The 16,444-nt window shown below is 38.5% G+C and overlaps 1 protein-coding gene across 1 annotated transcript in view; it reads right to left on the reverse strand.

The window, feature by feature from the left end:
• farp1 (FERM, RhoGEF (ARHGEF) and pleckstrin domain protein 1 (chondrocyte-derived)) overlaps positions 1–16,444 on the reverse strand; it is a 97,811-nt gene that overhangs the window by 27,307 nt on the left and 54,060 nt on the right. Inside the window, exons 6-15 of the mRNA XM_048197910.1 lie at positions 15,658–15,755; positions 13,578–13,692; positions 12,968–13,115; positions 12,678–12,773; positions 12,331–12,497; positions 12,030–12,098; positions 11,247–11,322; positions 10,734–10,956; positions 5,529–5,716; positions 1,279–1,368 (exon numbers count right to left, since the gene is read on the reverse strand). Coding sequence (XP_048053867.1) covers positions 1,279–1,368; positions 5,529–5,716; positions 10,734–10,956; positions 11,247–11,322; positions 12,030–12,098; positions 12,331–12,497; positions 12,678–12,773; positions 12,968–13,115; positions 13,578–13,692; positions 15,658–15,755 — 1,270 coding nt within the window. The remainder of the gene's footprint in view (positions 1–1,278; positions 1,369–5,528; positions 5,717–10,733; positions 10,957–11,246; positions 11,323–12,029; positions 12,099–12,330; positions 12,498–12,677; positions 12,774–12,967; positions 13,116–13,577; positions 13,693–15,657; positions 15,756–16,444) is intronic.

Below are 16,444 nucleotides of genomic sequence, written 5' to 3' on the forward strand. Positions count from 1 at the left end.
ATGCACCTTTCATATGGATTACATAAGCAGAGAGTATTTCTTTTCAGTTTGAATTGGCTAGTTTAAAAGTAGACATTTCAAGCATTTAAATAGATATATTTCTCATGTCTGTGAGGCATTTAGCCTATACGCTGAATTTTGGTGATGTGCTCCATTTCAGGGAGACCAAGACGGCAGAAAGCGTATCCTGTTTGTTTTCTTTATTTTACAGCACAGCGTTTTCTTTTTATTGTGAGTTTACACAAATAAAATTCCCTTTACAATTTTGAATGATGTATTACCTATATTTGTAATACCTATAACGTTTGTATTTCCTGCCCGACATACTGTAATTACCACAAAGACCCGTCGTTAACGATCTGTCCCTCATGGACTGCGTTTTTTCTGTGACTAACTTGGCCGACTAAGCCTCTTTTAGTCGACTAAAGTTTAGCCTAGTCGACTATTAGGGGGCAGCGTTAGTAAATGGATAAAGACTAGAGATGCACCGATACTAAATACCTTCACCGTTAGCGATTATTCAGAATGTTATCTGCCGATGCCGATATTGCCGATAGCTATTACCCTTCCCAACACCTCAAACATCTTTGTAACATGCTAACATTCTAAAAATTACCAAAAAACATTAGAAACCGCCTAGCAACATCCTAGCAACATCCAAGATCACGCTATCCAAACATGTCCAAACATTCTCCTAGAAAACATTAGCAACCACTGAGAACACTATAGCAACTCTCTAGCAAAGTTCTAACAACTACAAAACACCATCTAATACTACTATTCAACACTCTAAACATCTTTTGCAACTGCATAACAACACCCTAGCAACCATCTAAAAAAAACCTAGCAACAACTTATTAACACCCTAGCAACCAAAAAAAAAAAAAAAAAACTTAGCAACTGCCTTGCAACACTCACAGTACCTTAGCAACTGCCTAGCAACCTCTAGTAATCTCTAGTGTGTGTGAGAAAAATCACGCAAACAGAACATCATAGTAACTGCCTAGCAGCACCCTTCCAAACAACTGGTAATGTTGGCAGCATACTCTCCCTTTTTCCTTTTTCAGAGAAAAAAAAAAAAAAAAAAGTTCTCTGCACATGAAACTGCGGTAAGAGAAAGTATTTTGAAACTCATGCAAAAGGTAAATAACAACACATGTCACAGCATGTCCTAGATAATCCATTAGACTATGAATGAGGTATTTAATGTTGACACAGCAGAAGACCACAAATATCCTAAAACACACAGACCACATGAAAGAGTATTTACAGTCTTACCACAGTGATGACCTCCAGATCCTTCAGATACGTTCTCTCTGTAGTCAGGAGCTCTTTGGCGATAAAGTATGCTTTATCAGTCGGGAACCTCTGTAAGCAGGAGAGAGGGACAAAAAAAGCAATTAAATTAAATTAAAATACATTAAATTAAATTAATTAAATTAAATGCTTTTTTCTGTTAAATTAAATTAAATTGCACCTAACATTAACATTATTTTTTACATTATTAAATCTTTTTTTAAATCTTTTTACTAAGCACTATGAATGAAGGATGAATGATACCAGTACTGTTACTGATGTCTCTATTACATGGATTTTCCCCTTAATTTTAACCATTAATTATAGCCATTCAACATTGCTGTATAATTGAAAGCTATCGATTTTAAAAATATAAAAACTTTTAATTTAAGTGAACTAAAAAAAATATCTTCACATAAACCAATTGCAATAAATAAATCACATTTAGCTGTGCCTTTAATACATCATGGCTCAACAATTTTTACCTGCCCTGCTAAAATGCACCAAAAAGTTATTGTTTTTGTTGTTATTGACCCATGTAACCTTGTAAACAGTTTTAAGATGTTCAGGCAGGACTTATAGTTAGGGTAAATATACAGATTAAAGCTAAAAAAGTTTTTCAGTCAAGAGCAGTGAGTGATTTTCTCTTTGTCTTTTGTTCTTTGTTTAACATTAATCACAGACAGCAGGTTTATTAGGCTGTTGTCACTTTAAAACCTGACGCAGATCTGACACACATCCAATATTCTCACAACTCTTTACATTCATTTAACACTTTTTCACTCATTTAAGACTGCACATACGAGAACACTCAACAAAGCGGGAATTTTGACATAATTTTGTGCGTTTTTGTCCATTCAAGCAAGAAAGAGAATTCAATGCAGCACTGATGCACTGTCTGAAGCGGCATTCTGCATGCACACAGACAGCGTGCCAGTACATATTTGAGTTATTTGTTTTGTCTTATAACGTTTTAATGGTTTAAGAGCACTTGAATGAATGATAGCGTGATCATATATTGTAGCGCAGCCAAAGGATGACCGAAAAAAAACGTATGCTCTGCGAATTACATAAAATAATTTTAACACGTTAAAAAATTAACTGCAAAATTAATACGTTCATTTTGACAGCCTTAATTTCTATATAAAGATGCCATGAAATCAAACTGAGTGTTTAGTGGCTTTTATGATATTGTCCATTATCTTCAAGGCCATATGCTATTGTACTCATAACAAAGAATAAACTTATAGCAAATATAAGCATAAATGAAATATATTTAAATATAAGCATCTTTCATATCTGATAAAAATAGAGCAGAAATATAAAAATAAGGTGACATAGTCCAATAAAATGTTTTACTGAATGGTAAACCATGTGCCAACAATGTGCAATAGCAAGTAGCAAATCACTAGACAAGATGTATGACAAAACTAAATTTGATTCTTGCTCATTTGCATGAACACACACACAGTGCGACGTCTCAAAGTAAAACTCTCACTGTTCACTGAGCCGCTCACGCCGCCGCTACATAATCTGCCCTAAATAGACTGGAATTTAGGTTGAGTTTATCTAGGTCTCCTATTCTGAGACGTCCACAGAGACACTTGACCAAAATGCACTGCCACTTCTGATGATAAAACACTTTTAAAGCAGCCTTTCCATCGTAACCTTAATTTGTCTAGAGCACCTTCAATTCAAGCACAGTGAAATTTAAAGGGAAAATTAGCTGAGGGACCTTGAAATCGACTGCTGAGGAGACAATTGCTGTGCTATTAATGAACTATATAAGGAGGTTGCTTTGGCTGACAAAAACAATAACAGGGTCCAAATATACAGTGGGTACGGAAAGTATTCAGACCCCCTTAAATTTTTAACTCTTTGTTAGATTGCAGCCAATTGCTAAAATCATTTAAGTTTATTTTTTTACTCATTAATGTACACACAGCACCTCATATTGACAGAAAAACACAGAATTGTTGACATTTTTGCAGATTTATTAAAAAAGAAAAACTGAAATATCACATGGTCCTAAGTATTCAGACCCTTTGCTCAGTATTTAGTAGAAGCACCCTTTTGATCTAATACAGCCATGAGTCTTTTTGGGAAAGATGCAACAAGTTTTTGACACCTGGATTTGGGGATCCTCTGCCATTCCTCCTTGCAGGTCCTCTCTAGTTCTGTCAGGTTGGATGGTAAACCTTGGTGGACAGCCATTTTTAGGTCTCTCCAGAGATGCTCAATTGGGTTTAAGTCAGGGCTCTGGCTGGGCCGTTCAAGAACAGTCACGGAGTTGCTGTGAAGCCACTCTGTTATTTTACCTGTGTGCTTAGGGTCACTGTCTTGTTGGAAGGTAAACCTTCGGCCCAGTCTGAGGTCCTGAGCACTCTGGGGAAGGTTTTCATATCCCTGTACTTGACCGCATTCATCTTCCCCTCAATTGCAACCAGTCGTCCTGTCCCTGCAGCTGAAAAACACCCCCACAGCATGATGCTGCCACCACCATGCTTCACTGTTGGGACTGTACTGAACAAGTGATGAGCAGTGCCTGGTTTTCTCCACACATACCGCTTAGAATTAAGGCAAAAAAGTTCCATCTTGGTCTCATCAGACCAGAGAATCTTATTTCTCACCATCTTGGCAAACTTCATGCGGGCTTTCACGTGTTTTGCACTGAGGAGAGGCTTCCGTCGGGCCACTCTGCCATAAAGCCCTGACTGGTGGAGGGCTGCAGTGATGGTTGACTTTCTACAACTTTCTCCCATCTCCCGACTGCATCTCTGGAGCTCAGCCACAGTGATCTTTGGGTTCTTCTTTACCTCTCTCACCAAGGCTCTTCTCCCCCGATAGCTCAGTTTGGCCAGACGGCCAGCTCTAGGAAGGGTTCTGCTCGTCCCAAACGTCTTCCATTTAAGGATTATGGAGGCCACTGTGCTCTTAGGAACCTTAAGTGCAGCAGAAATTTTTTTTTTTCCTTGGCCAGATCTGTGCCTTGCCACAATTCTGTCTCTGAGCTCTTCAGGCAGTTCCTTTGACCTCATGATTCTCATTTGCTCTGACATGCACTTTGAGCTGTAAGGTCTTATATAGACAGGTGTGTGGCTTTCCTAATCAAGTCCAATCAGTATAATCAAACACAGCTGGACTCAAACGAAGGTGAGAACCATCTCAAGGATGATCAGAAGAAATGGACAGCACCTGAGTTAAATATATGAGTGTCACAGCAAAGGGTCCAAATACTTAGGACCATGTGATATTTCAGTTTTTCTTTTTTAATAAATCTGCAAAAATGTCAACAATTCTGTGTTTTTCTGTCAATATGGGGTGCTGTGTGTACATTAATGAGGAAAAAAAATGAATTAAATGATATTAGCAAATGGCTGCAATATAACAAAGAGTGAAAAATTTAAGGGGGTCTGAATGCTTTCCGTACCCACTGTAACTTTTTGCCATAGAAGAGAGAAACTAACTGCCCTTAAAGTACATGTTGGCAAGAAAACACATGAAAACTAGTGGCAATACATTGGTCAGGCACATTTATGGGCCAATATTTGATCTTTATGAGTTAATTTTGAGTAAATACTAAGTCAAGTTAAGTTCTCAGCAATTTTCTGCATGTCAATTTTTTGCACAACCACAAACCCAATTATGAAAGGGTGTGCACACTTATGCAGTTAGTTATTTCAAGTTTTTCATTTTGGTTTTCTCTGAAATGTGTCACTTTGGTTTTCAGAGGCATGGGTTGTAATTTTTATATTAAATGTGCAAAAGTACTTGACATGATTTATCTTTTTTTTTTTTTCTTTTTTTTTTACATCACAAGAACCAGCTGTTTTAACAGGGGAGTGTAGACTTTTTATGACAGTATAATATATAGCAGGGATGTCTAAACTTGGTCCTGGAGGGCCACTGTCCTGCAGAGTTTAGCCAGGAAGTTTCAAGTATGCTTAGTAAGACCTTGATCAGCTGGTTCAAGTGTGTTTAATTAGGGTTGGAGCTAAACTCTGCAGGACAGTGGTCTTCCAGGAGGAGGATCGGACACCCCTGGTATATACTTTATCACTATATTGCTGAAAACCCATCACTATGCTATCATCAGCAAGGATCAGACTATCAAGTGTCAACAATTTGACTTAAACCACATAATGTAGCAGCAAACATCCAAAGTGACCCACCAAAGTCAGACCTTACTAGCACATGGTGCTCAAACTCTATCCCCTCCCCAAAAGACAAACCTTCCTCCGAACCTCGTCCTCGTCGTCTGTGCGTATGAAGCCGGCATCAGTCAGCAAGGGGCTGGTGAGAGGAGAAGGCTGCCGTCCATCTGGACTTTGGCCAATGCTGAGACTCTGTTTCTGGCCGTTTACCATCACCCTGCCTGCAGACGGAGACTCGTTGTGCTGAGGGCTCTTGGAAACTGGACCTACAGGACAACAGGCAGGTCATGCTAAAGCCTTGAAGTAATACAAACTTGGTAATCAAATAGCAAATGGACTTACTGCACTAAGTAAATGCAATCAAATACCAGGGTACAACATGTAAATGTCGTAAAACTACCTTGCTGAAAAAGACGCAAATCTGGTGACCAGCAAGCATTTAGACCACCAGAATTCTTCACTAGCAAGACTTCTAGATCAACAATTTTTCCAAAAAGACTACAGCAAATCTTAATTTTACTAGTAAACTGCATGGCTATAATGGTCCAACCAGCTTGGACTAGCATGTAAATTCATACCAGTGTATGCTGGTCTTTTCTGCAGGGTAGTTTTGACATTTTTATCCTTAACACTACAAGTAAAGATTCTTGATTTATCAAGATCATTGCCAAGGGGTGAAGCTGCACAACACGTGTTTAGAAATGGACTACGGCTGACAGCACCACATCGGGATCCAGACATGAGTGAGTCACACCATCCCAGTCTGGGATTTCCGCCTGAGGACACTGCCGAGATACATAACACATTCCCTGGGTGATGGGGAGGGGAACATGTTTTATCTTCAGACCACTACATTCACTACACAAGTACATTCACATACTTGCCCAACAACGTTTCGTGTCCCATGCCTTGGCACGAATTGGATGTGACATGCGAACCGGGACATTTCAAATGCACCGAGTGTCCACAGCGCAGCCATTATTGAGGACGATGGAAGAGCCGCAAATCTGGTGACAAAGGCCTCGTGGTGGCACGCACACATGCGTCGTCAAACATGCAAAAAAACAACTAGAACGACTACGGCTACTCTACCACAAGACAAGACACACAAGGGGGGCGCTAACATCTAAGGGTGACCGCCAGGCATCGGAGTAAACATCTGGAGTCCCGCTTCACAAGTACCAAGTTTTATTGCTACTAATACACATTCATTTACAATGTTAAAGTGTTCCAGAAATTAATAAGACAAGGAAAGAGTAGTGAAAAGGTTTTGGAATAGTTAAAAAAAAAAAAAAAAAAACAGACATCAATCATACAGAACCTGTAAACAGGCATCGAGAAAATGAACAACCTTGCAACTTAAGAAAGTCCACTTATAAGTGCTACAGGATTGTAACAGGGAGGAATAGTTTAAAGGCTAACTTTCCATTGCTTACCTGGTTATTCTAGTACAGTCTACATCAGATGGTTTGTAAACATACACTTATGGTTAATTGTTTTGCATATGTGCCACAGTGATAGCACTGTTAATTATGAGTGTTTTTAAAAAAAGTACAAATACAATATATTACACAAATATATCTGGAACTTTTCGTATACCTCAGCAACGTACGTGTCATACTGAAAAAATCTGGAGGAATCACAGGCTGAAAAAGAGTGAATCATTCAATACTGCTACGGTATTCTGATAAAACCTAAAAGAAAGTTAAATCACAAATTAGTGTAACTTACAAAAAGCTAGGAATGCTACTTTGGTCACTGACAATGATAAATTACAGATCATTGAGAACGCTGGGAGAGTGAAGATTATATACATTCATATCAACAGTGGCGTAAACTAGCGCTTTCCAATCAATATCGTCAATGCTTTCTTTTCATGTAACGGGCCCAAAAAATGCAGTGGTCCTGCAAATGGCTTCACAAACACTTTCGAAAACTTTTCACTGACATAATATTGCCATGCAAAAGTAAAGAATACTTCTCAAAAGAACAGGAAAAGTTGGAATTTGGAAAATAAGATTATATTATTAAATCGATACAAGATTTTTAGACAAGATTGTCAAAATTGTACTACGCAATAGGGGTGAAACGGTACATGTATTCGTCCCCGAACCATCACAGTACGGACTTCACGGTTCAGCGCATACAGTCAGATGACAAATACAGTCAGTCACAGGCGATACACACTCCAATCCGGAAGGCGGCGCGTGAGGTAATGCAATGCTGTTTGCTAACCACCACAACAGGTAAAAGTGCAGAAGAAGAACAGATGATCTATGCATAGATGTGTTAACGTGTAATCTCTCAAACAGTGTTTAGACCATAGAAAGAAATCAATAAAACAGCTTGAGAATGATCTCTCATGTAGCACTACATTTACCTCAGGCAAGTCATTTAGTGTCCACAGCATGTTAGTTCATTAGAGAAATGAACTCTAGAGTGGATCGTTTCACTAAATATATGCACTATGCTAACTTATATATTAATTGTATTTACTTTACCTGTTAGTAATGTCTTAATTATTTAATATATGTTAAAATAACTGGATTAGATTTAGAAAAACAAAGCAATTTTACGTTTAGTTTTCTCCCCCCTGCTGTACCGAACCCATACCAAACTGTGACTTTAATACCGAGGTATACCGAACCTGTCATGTTTGTGCACCGTTACACCCCTACTATACAAGTATGTGAATGCAAATGCTTTCCCTAATGCATCAGAAGGCAATAAGCAAAAACCGAGAGAGCAAAAGTGCAAAAAGGTATGGATAAAAGGTCAGATTGTACATTGAAGTTGAAGGACATTTTAGACAGCTCTTGGAAACCTTTCTAATCTTTTCAGACTTCACATGCTGAGCCTCACAAGTTTCTTACTCTGAGTCTGTCCAAATCTCACCTACATCCATCTCCACTTCAAAAGACCACTGCTTTTTAAGGGTCCCGTGTCAATGCCAAGTCTTTTACACATGTGAAAAGGACAGGGCAGCAAAATGCTGGAGACAAGGACAGGTTGACATGCTTCCAGGAGAGAGGGAAAAAAGACAAGGTGAAGCATTCCAGAGATACATGCTGCAAGAACAGTGCTGACATTGGGCAGGAGAAGTCTTAAAAGCAATGCAACCTGAGCACAGGTTAATATACTCAGAAACTGAGTGAACATCAAGCATTGCAAACACACCGCAGACAGATGACATTGATGAGGCGTGCCAGAGACACAGCAGTTTGTTTAGGAAAAAAGAAATTAAGCAGCAAAGCAAAACAAAATAATATGAGATCTTTACAATGTCATATTTTTTTAAGGAGTGATGCATGCTGGGAAATGGGCAGGCAAACACGACAGTGCCACCAGATCGGTACAAACGCCAAAGATAAAGAACTTACAACTTCTACCAGTTCCCAAAAAAAACAAGGAAACAATAACAAAGCTAGCATGAAAACATCACTATTTCTTATCTCACATTTTGCTCATCGCTTAATGTATCTAATATACCACACACCCAACCAGTATGATCTATTTATATGAAGATACAAGTTTAGCTCAAGTTTATACATAAGTTATCCCATCAGAATATTGAAGTGCCAACTGTAAACCAGCTAGCCTAGCTGTGACATTCAATTGCTATTGCATAAACACATTAGCTTCTGTAAGCTATGGCTAACAGAAAAGTATTTACAGATTAAGTAAAGGTATGGCATCTTTCAGTACTTTTTTGTAATTCCTTCATTCTACAAGACTGTCAAAGAAATATTTCACAATATTAAACTTTTGGCAATATTCAATGACTAATCAACTGGTTAGCAGTAATATGGGTAACGTTTTAGCAGCTCTAATTAGCTTTCGTTCTCTATGTTTACAAACATGGCACTTTGCAGTAGGACCTTCAATATTCTTTAAAGAGTAATAGTTCTGAATTGTGCATATTTTAAATATTAAACTATTTCCTTTAGGTAGAACAGTCTTCTTCCTAAACCCTCCAAGTCTTGCAAAAATCATTGGTAATCTTGTTCATCTTGAAATGCGTATTATTTGCTCAAATAGTGCCACTAAATCTGCCAAACAGATAGCTGTGCCCCAATTGGTTAATGCTACTTTAGGCCATACTATGCCCACTAGCAGCACAGAAAACTACACAACACACCTTTAGGTATCCTGACCGGGCCTCCAAGTGGCAAAATGGGTGTAGAGTCAACCAACAACCAGGCACACTTCACCTTCTCTAGCAGTTAAAGGATTGCGCCCTATCCTCATCATTGATGGGATAACCGTAGCCATCTTCTCCTCCTTGGCCCTCGTCCTCCAGTTGGAGACTACCAAAGGAGAACTTGCTTCGGGGCATAGGGGAGGAATTGGCTGCCCCAGGGTTTCCATAGACAAGGGGCTGACTGTAAGAGTTGCTGCCTGCATCTGACTCTGTATCACTAGACTCCGTTCCACTACTAGTTGAACCATCAATCATATGAACTGGGCTGCTGTGGTCATTAGCACTCAGCCGGCTTCCATAGAGTCGCTGGACATTGCTGGACCGAGCTTGGCTAGGTGCTCCAAACCCATTAGCAGCAACACGGCGCTCTAGGGCGGCCATACGTTCAGCCCTTGAGACCACTGATCGTGGTTCATTGGCCGGGGTTGAACTTAATTGGCTCAGAATCATGGGGTCAGTGTCAGAACGGTTGCGCATGCCATTGTGGAGTTTCTGCAAGTGTGGGGATCGATTGACAATTGGGGAGTAGCTCCCATAATGTTGAGCCTCGCTCCCAGATCGGCCATTGGTAAGATAATGGCTACCGTCATCCCAACGGCGACGACTACTATAGCCGATCTGCTCTGGATGGTTCAGGGAGTTGGTTTTGTGAAAGCTGCTCATCACCGGGCTACAGTTTGCACTCCGGGAACCAACTATGTGACCGGAAGGTGACACCAGACCACGTCTATCCATACCTTGAAACAATTCATCCACCAAGGTACTGCTCAGGGGTAGAGCAGTGCGTGGTGATCCGTTACCACAAAACGACCCATTAGACAATTGACTACCACTGAAGGTGTGTGAACTCTTCCCCAACTGATGGGTGCTCAAAGGAGACTCCCTAAATATAGACTTGCTTGCCCCTTGTCCATTGTGATGACCATTTCCGTAACCATTACTCTTGTTCGTTCTACGGCCGGTTGACTCAACCTCATCATTGTCATGTGTGTGGGAGTGAGACCTGGTGACGCGGCCTTTGACCACATCATATTCGCTATCTATGTCACTGCAGTCGATGTAAGGTATCGAGGAGCTGCTACCCTTGGCAGCATGCGATGCTAGACCTGTGCTCAGATGCTCGGCCTGCGGCTTGGATGGGGACGGCTTTAATCGAGCATCTGCCTCATCGTGGGTCCCGTTTCGGCATCCGTTGGTCTGTGAGGTTAGGCTTCCAGTGTAACGCTGGAGAGCCGGGTTTTCAACAGTCACTTGGGTGCGCCCGATAGGTGAATCCGCTTGTTGTCCGGAAGCACTGGCATTCCTCTGCAACATGTAGAAGGCAAAGTTTTGAGAAAGAAGAGGATAAGAGGCATAAATTCAACAAAAAAGTCAACAAGAAAATGCAACCCATTTAACTTGGACATTCTACACCAGAATGAAAGCAGACCCAAGTTATTACAATTTGGTTGCAAAAATGCAATGATGAATCGCTCACAATAAGACCAGTAACGTGTTTTAAGAAAGTAATTGGGGTCTATTTTGAAGTCGACTTTAAGCTTGCATAGTATGGGATATTTTAATGTATTCCTACACTTTAGCTAGATTACACTCACCTCTCCTTGACCCTCAGCACACAGCCTGGGTGGAAATGGAGAAAGACCACTGTTGGACTGAATTTTACTGTGTTTTCTGAGGATGGAAGATTGGAAACAATTAGCAAGTTTTTGTTTTTCCAAGGAGATCTCCTCACTAAGTTCAAAACTGTGGCCCAATCTCCACTCAGCTACTTCATGGATGTTGGCTGATTGGATTACTGTACGATAATGAAAAGGCCTTGTGCATTGACTACAATGAAACTGTTAGATAACAACTAGATATTTACATCTAGTGCTTAAGAACCTTGATGCTGCGAGATGTTTTTAGGGTGATGTGGGTGGTTGCTAAGTGGGTACTAGGGTGTTACCAGGTGGTTTGTAGGATGTTTTGGGTGATTTTTAGGGTGTGTGACTGTGTAGGTGGTTACTAGGGCATTGCTAGGTGGTTTTTAGGGTATTTTGAGTGATTTCCAAAGGTTGTTCTGGGTGGTTTACTGGTTACTAGTCAAAAGAAGCACCCCACCAAGTCTCTATGACATATTTTTAGAAAAATGTTTTAGCCTGACAGTCAATCTGATGAAAATGCTAAATGGAGATATAATAATGTGGCTTGAATAGAATACAGATAAATCACATGTGGGTGTCATTAAAAAAAAAAAAAAAATCATGAAGTGGTGTGTAAATGAGGCAATGCATGCATAATTTGATTTATCTCAAAGGTTCTTGGGAAACCGATAACTGCAGCAGAAATGCAGCAGAAAGGTAGTGACATTTAGACAAAGGTCAACAGAGAAATCTCACCTTTCAAATGGAACCTTTTTGAATTCTGAGTCCTTTACATAATCAATCACCTGCCTTTGTGTGCGGCCACTGATGAGACAAAACATGACACAGGTTCAAAAACAAAGAAAGAAGCTGAAAATGTGTATGTCAAAACATTAACCAAGAACTGAGCAAGAACTGAGACCTTCTTGCACTCTGATTATTTAGCAAATAAATACAGGGAAGTTACAGATTTGAAATGTACTTTAATGGTAAAGTTAATTTCTGATGATGTGCTGAACTGCATAATTTAAGTTCATTTATCTGCACAATTTGTTACCTAAATCTGAAGGAGGAACCCCTGGTGAACAAAACCGGTTTGGGCTTGGGTTTGGGTTCTTCGAACAGGCGGAAAAAGGCATGGTACTCCACACAAATCTTCCAAAACACCTTGCAGCAGTCTCTGCTTCCCATCATGAACTCCAGAGTATCCTGACAGTTACTCTGCTATAGAGAACAGAGACATTTTGTCTTATTTTTCCTATTGAAACACCTAAATTAGAGGGCAATTGCACAGAAAATGATTTATGCTAATACCAAAAGTTGTTTGTGAATCCAGTACTCAAGACATAGCTTTGAGTTGAGACATTCAGATAGTGCTATAAAATAAAAAAAGTGAGCACTTACATTTAAATCAGGTCGTAGTTTTATGAGAAAACGCTTCCTCTTAAAACTCAGCTTGCGGACTTTAGACCAGTTGAAAGCATTTATTTTGGTGTGTCCCTTTAGAAGTCATATGAAAAAGATATAAAAGTGCATTTAGGGAGAATTTAAGACAATGGGAAAACTTCAATAAAAGCAGAAATGAGTTACTATCTTTGTTCCAGGATAAACTTCATTACTCATCGCATATAGCTACAATGGGTGAAACTTTAAATAGTATGCTTCTTTATTTAGACAAAACTCTGCAAACTTACTTGAAAAACCAGCACACCAGAATGAGCCACGGCGAGGCTGAGCTTTGTACCCTCTCGATCTTTTGCTGGATGAAGACGCACTCCGTACATCTCGAGTCTTCGTGCGATCTCCAAAAGCTGGTAGTCCGATTCAGCTGGAGTTTGGCCGCTGTGGAAAGGTTAAATTGTACAAAATTAAGCCTTTTTTTCACAAAACATATGTTTGTGCAAAGAATCTCAACAAGTTTGTTTGATAGATAAATAAGCTTAATAAGTACGACCTCAACACTCTGTACATCATTTCAGAATCAACAGATCTTTTATAATTTCTTATAACCTGCTCTCTGATAAATATCACACAGTTTACTGCACCTCCTACATTAAAAGCGGGTTGAACTTTAAATGTCAACGCAATCTACAAATTATACTCAACCAACTCCCTGAACATTCTGCTTAATCAGAAAAGACAGAGGGAATTTTGCTAAATAAGAAGTGGCAATAAACAGCACACACATCATTTAATGCTGATGTTAAGTTTGCTTTCAGATGGACCATATTGCATTACAATCCAAGCATACTTAAAATCAAATAACTGGTTTGACTTCACTTTGAGTCAAGACTTCACACTTACACGTGTTTCCGATGGTATTCAATGATCTTGTCCATCAATGTGTCCTGCTCTGGAATGTACTTGTTGTTGAGTAGATGTTGTTTACATTGAACCTCATCAAAGTCTCCAATCTCAGCTGTAACCATAGAAACAGAGACTTTTAATATACACCTTTTTTTATATATGACACACATACAAACATACACACACGCACATACATACATATATATACATATATATACATATATACATATATATATATATATATATATATATATATATATATATATATATATATATATATATATATATACACACACACACACACACACAGAATATCTACACACGTTGTTTACAATATATACAACGTTAATGCCAGTCTATATTGAACACAGTGTTTTAACACAGTAAAAACAAAAACAAAAAAAGGTTAATTTCAAATTAAATAAATAATTTAAAATGTTTTATTTTAATATATGAAATTCTTTTTTAAGGGTTAGATCACCCAAAAATGAAAAAAAAAACGTAATTTATTACTCACCCTCATGCCGACCTTCGTTCATCTTCGGAAAACAAATTAAGATATTGTTGATGGCTCAGTCAGGCCTCTATTGAGAGAAATGCCATTCAAACTCTCAAGGTCCATAAAGGTACTAAAACATATTTGAAAGAGTTCATGTGACTTCAGTGGTTCTATCTTAATATTATAAAGCGATAAGAATACTTTTTGTGTGCCAAAAAAAAACAAAATAATGACTTTTCAACAACATCTATCAGGGGTGCGTTTCCCAAAGCGAACTATGGTCGCAAGTTCCGTCGTTACCAGTAGAGTTCAATGGGACTTACGACAATAGTTGGCTAACGATGCTTTTGGGAAACGCACCCCTGGGCTGATCTCAAAACACTGCTTCATGAAGCTTCTGAGCTTTATGAATCTTTTGTTTCAAATTAGTGATTCGGATTTTCTAATCAAACGGCTAAACTGCTGAAATCACATGACTTTGGCGCTCTGATTCACTGATTTGATTCGTAAAGATCCGAAGCAGTGTTTTGAAATCGGCCCATATAGATATTGTTGAAAAGTCTTCTAGTATTCTTGTCGCTTTATAATATTGAGATAGAACCACTGAACTCACATGAACCGTTTCAAATATGTTTTTAGTACCTATATGGACCTTGAGAGTTTGAACGGCTTTGCTCTCATTGAGCCATCGGATTTCATCAACAATATCTTAGTTTGTGTTCTGAAGATGAACAAAGGTCCTACAGGTGTGGAACGACATGAGAGTGAGTAATATATAAAAATTATCTTCAATTTTGGGTGAACTAACCCTTTAATTCTAATACATTCACTGCTATTATATAAGTTTTATTTATGTTTTTTTAATTAAATGGTTTAAATGTTTTTTGTTTTGTTATTTGGTTTATATTACTGGTCAGTCTTTTGATTCTGATACTACTCTGGTCCTCATTATGCTCAACAGTGGTTTCCATAGCAACTACACAGTCTATGATGTGGTGATGTGGTGATGTGGTGATGTGGAAACAAATCTTATTTGACATGATCTGAACATGGTTTTGCTTGAGCGACAACAGAGTATAATCTGATCCATCCACCCAATGACAGCGCCGTCATTTAAATAAACCACCAGGAATTCTGCTGAAGCATCAGCTTGACAATGCGAAGTCTATGACAAGATTAATGCACTAAAACATACTGCTTTGTTGTATATATGATAATAATATATTGTGTGTCCAATGCATCTATTGACCTAAACACAATTATTGACCTATTTTCAGTTCCCTAATGTATCAAACTGAATCAGATCAGAAAGTGCAAGACGACCATATTGACCTAACAATGAAACTCCAATAAATCTATTACACAATTTAGTCATTGATTATAATTAGGCCTACTACAGTAGTATGCAATGTATTATTTCTTATCCTACTTTTGACCAAATCTAGCTTTCTAATTCTAGAGGCACTTGCACAAATTGAACCATGCATCGTATTTCGTAAAGAATCAACATTAAATTGAATCTTTGTCAGAGTAAACATTTACACCCTTATTGCTGTTAAAAAGTCTTGTATGTCTTACACTGCACTATATGAGCCACCAGCAGGGCGGCGCTGCTTTCGTTACAGGTCAAACGTCCACAAGCGAGGTCATGCTTGATCTGCAAGGCGAAAAGATACCTGTCGACAAAGATAAGGACATAATTAGCAAAGAGACTGAATCAAAATGACAAACAGTAAATCAATGTAAAGGTTTCGGTACAGTGACAGACGCTTATTGAGTGAATTTCAATCAATTTAATGTGTGCAACAGTTACGTAATTGATTTCAATAAAGTTTGATGTCAGCAAGGTAACAAGCTATTTTAGGTAAGAGCATACATTTTTAATTCAATTTAACTTTCTAAAATCAATATTCTCTGGAATTTTCAGGAAACAGATCAGAGGGCAAAAAACAAGTCCTTGTGTTTGAAGGTTAGCCTCACTTCAGTCATCTTCTCATGACGCTAAGTGCAGCAGTGAACTATAAAGACACGTTCTAATTGAGTTTGGCAGCATTTCTCTCTCAGTATGTCCATCTGTTATGGTGTGCTGCCAAACACATTTACTGAACCACAAAAGAATCATTATTCAGTTGACTATATGATCGAACAGGACTCACAGCTCAACAATAACCATATTTTCTGCTGGTCCAGTCGGATCAAAGTCCATTTTTGTTTTGTGTGTGTGTGTTTGTGTACTGTATGTATGTATGTATGTATGTATGTATGTATGTGTATATTATTCTAATATATATATATATATATATATATATATATATATATATATATATATATATATATATATATATATATATATATATATATATAT

This window comes from Megalobrama amblycephala, linkage group LG7, assembly GCF_018812025.1.
Source record: "Megalobrama amblycephala isolate DHTTF-2021 linkage group LG7, ASM1881202v1, whole genome shotgun sequence".
In the NCBI taxonomy this organism is placed as follows: Eukaryota; Metazoa; Chordata; class Actinopteri; order Cypriniformes; family Xenocyprididae; genus Megalobrama; species Megalobrama amblycephala.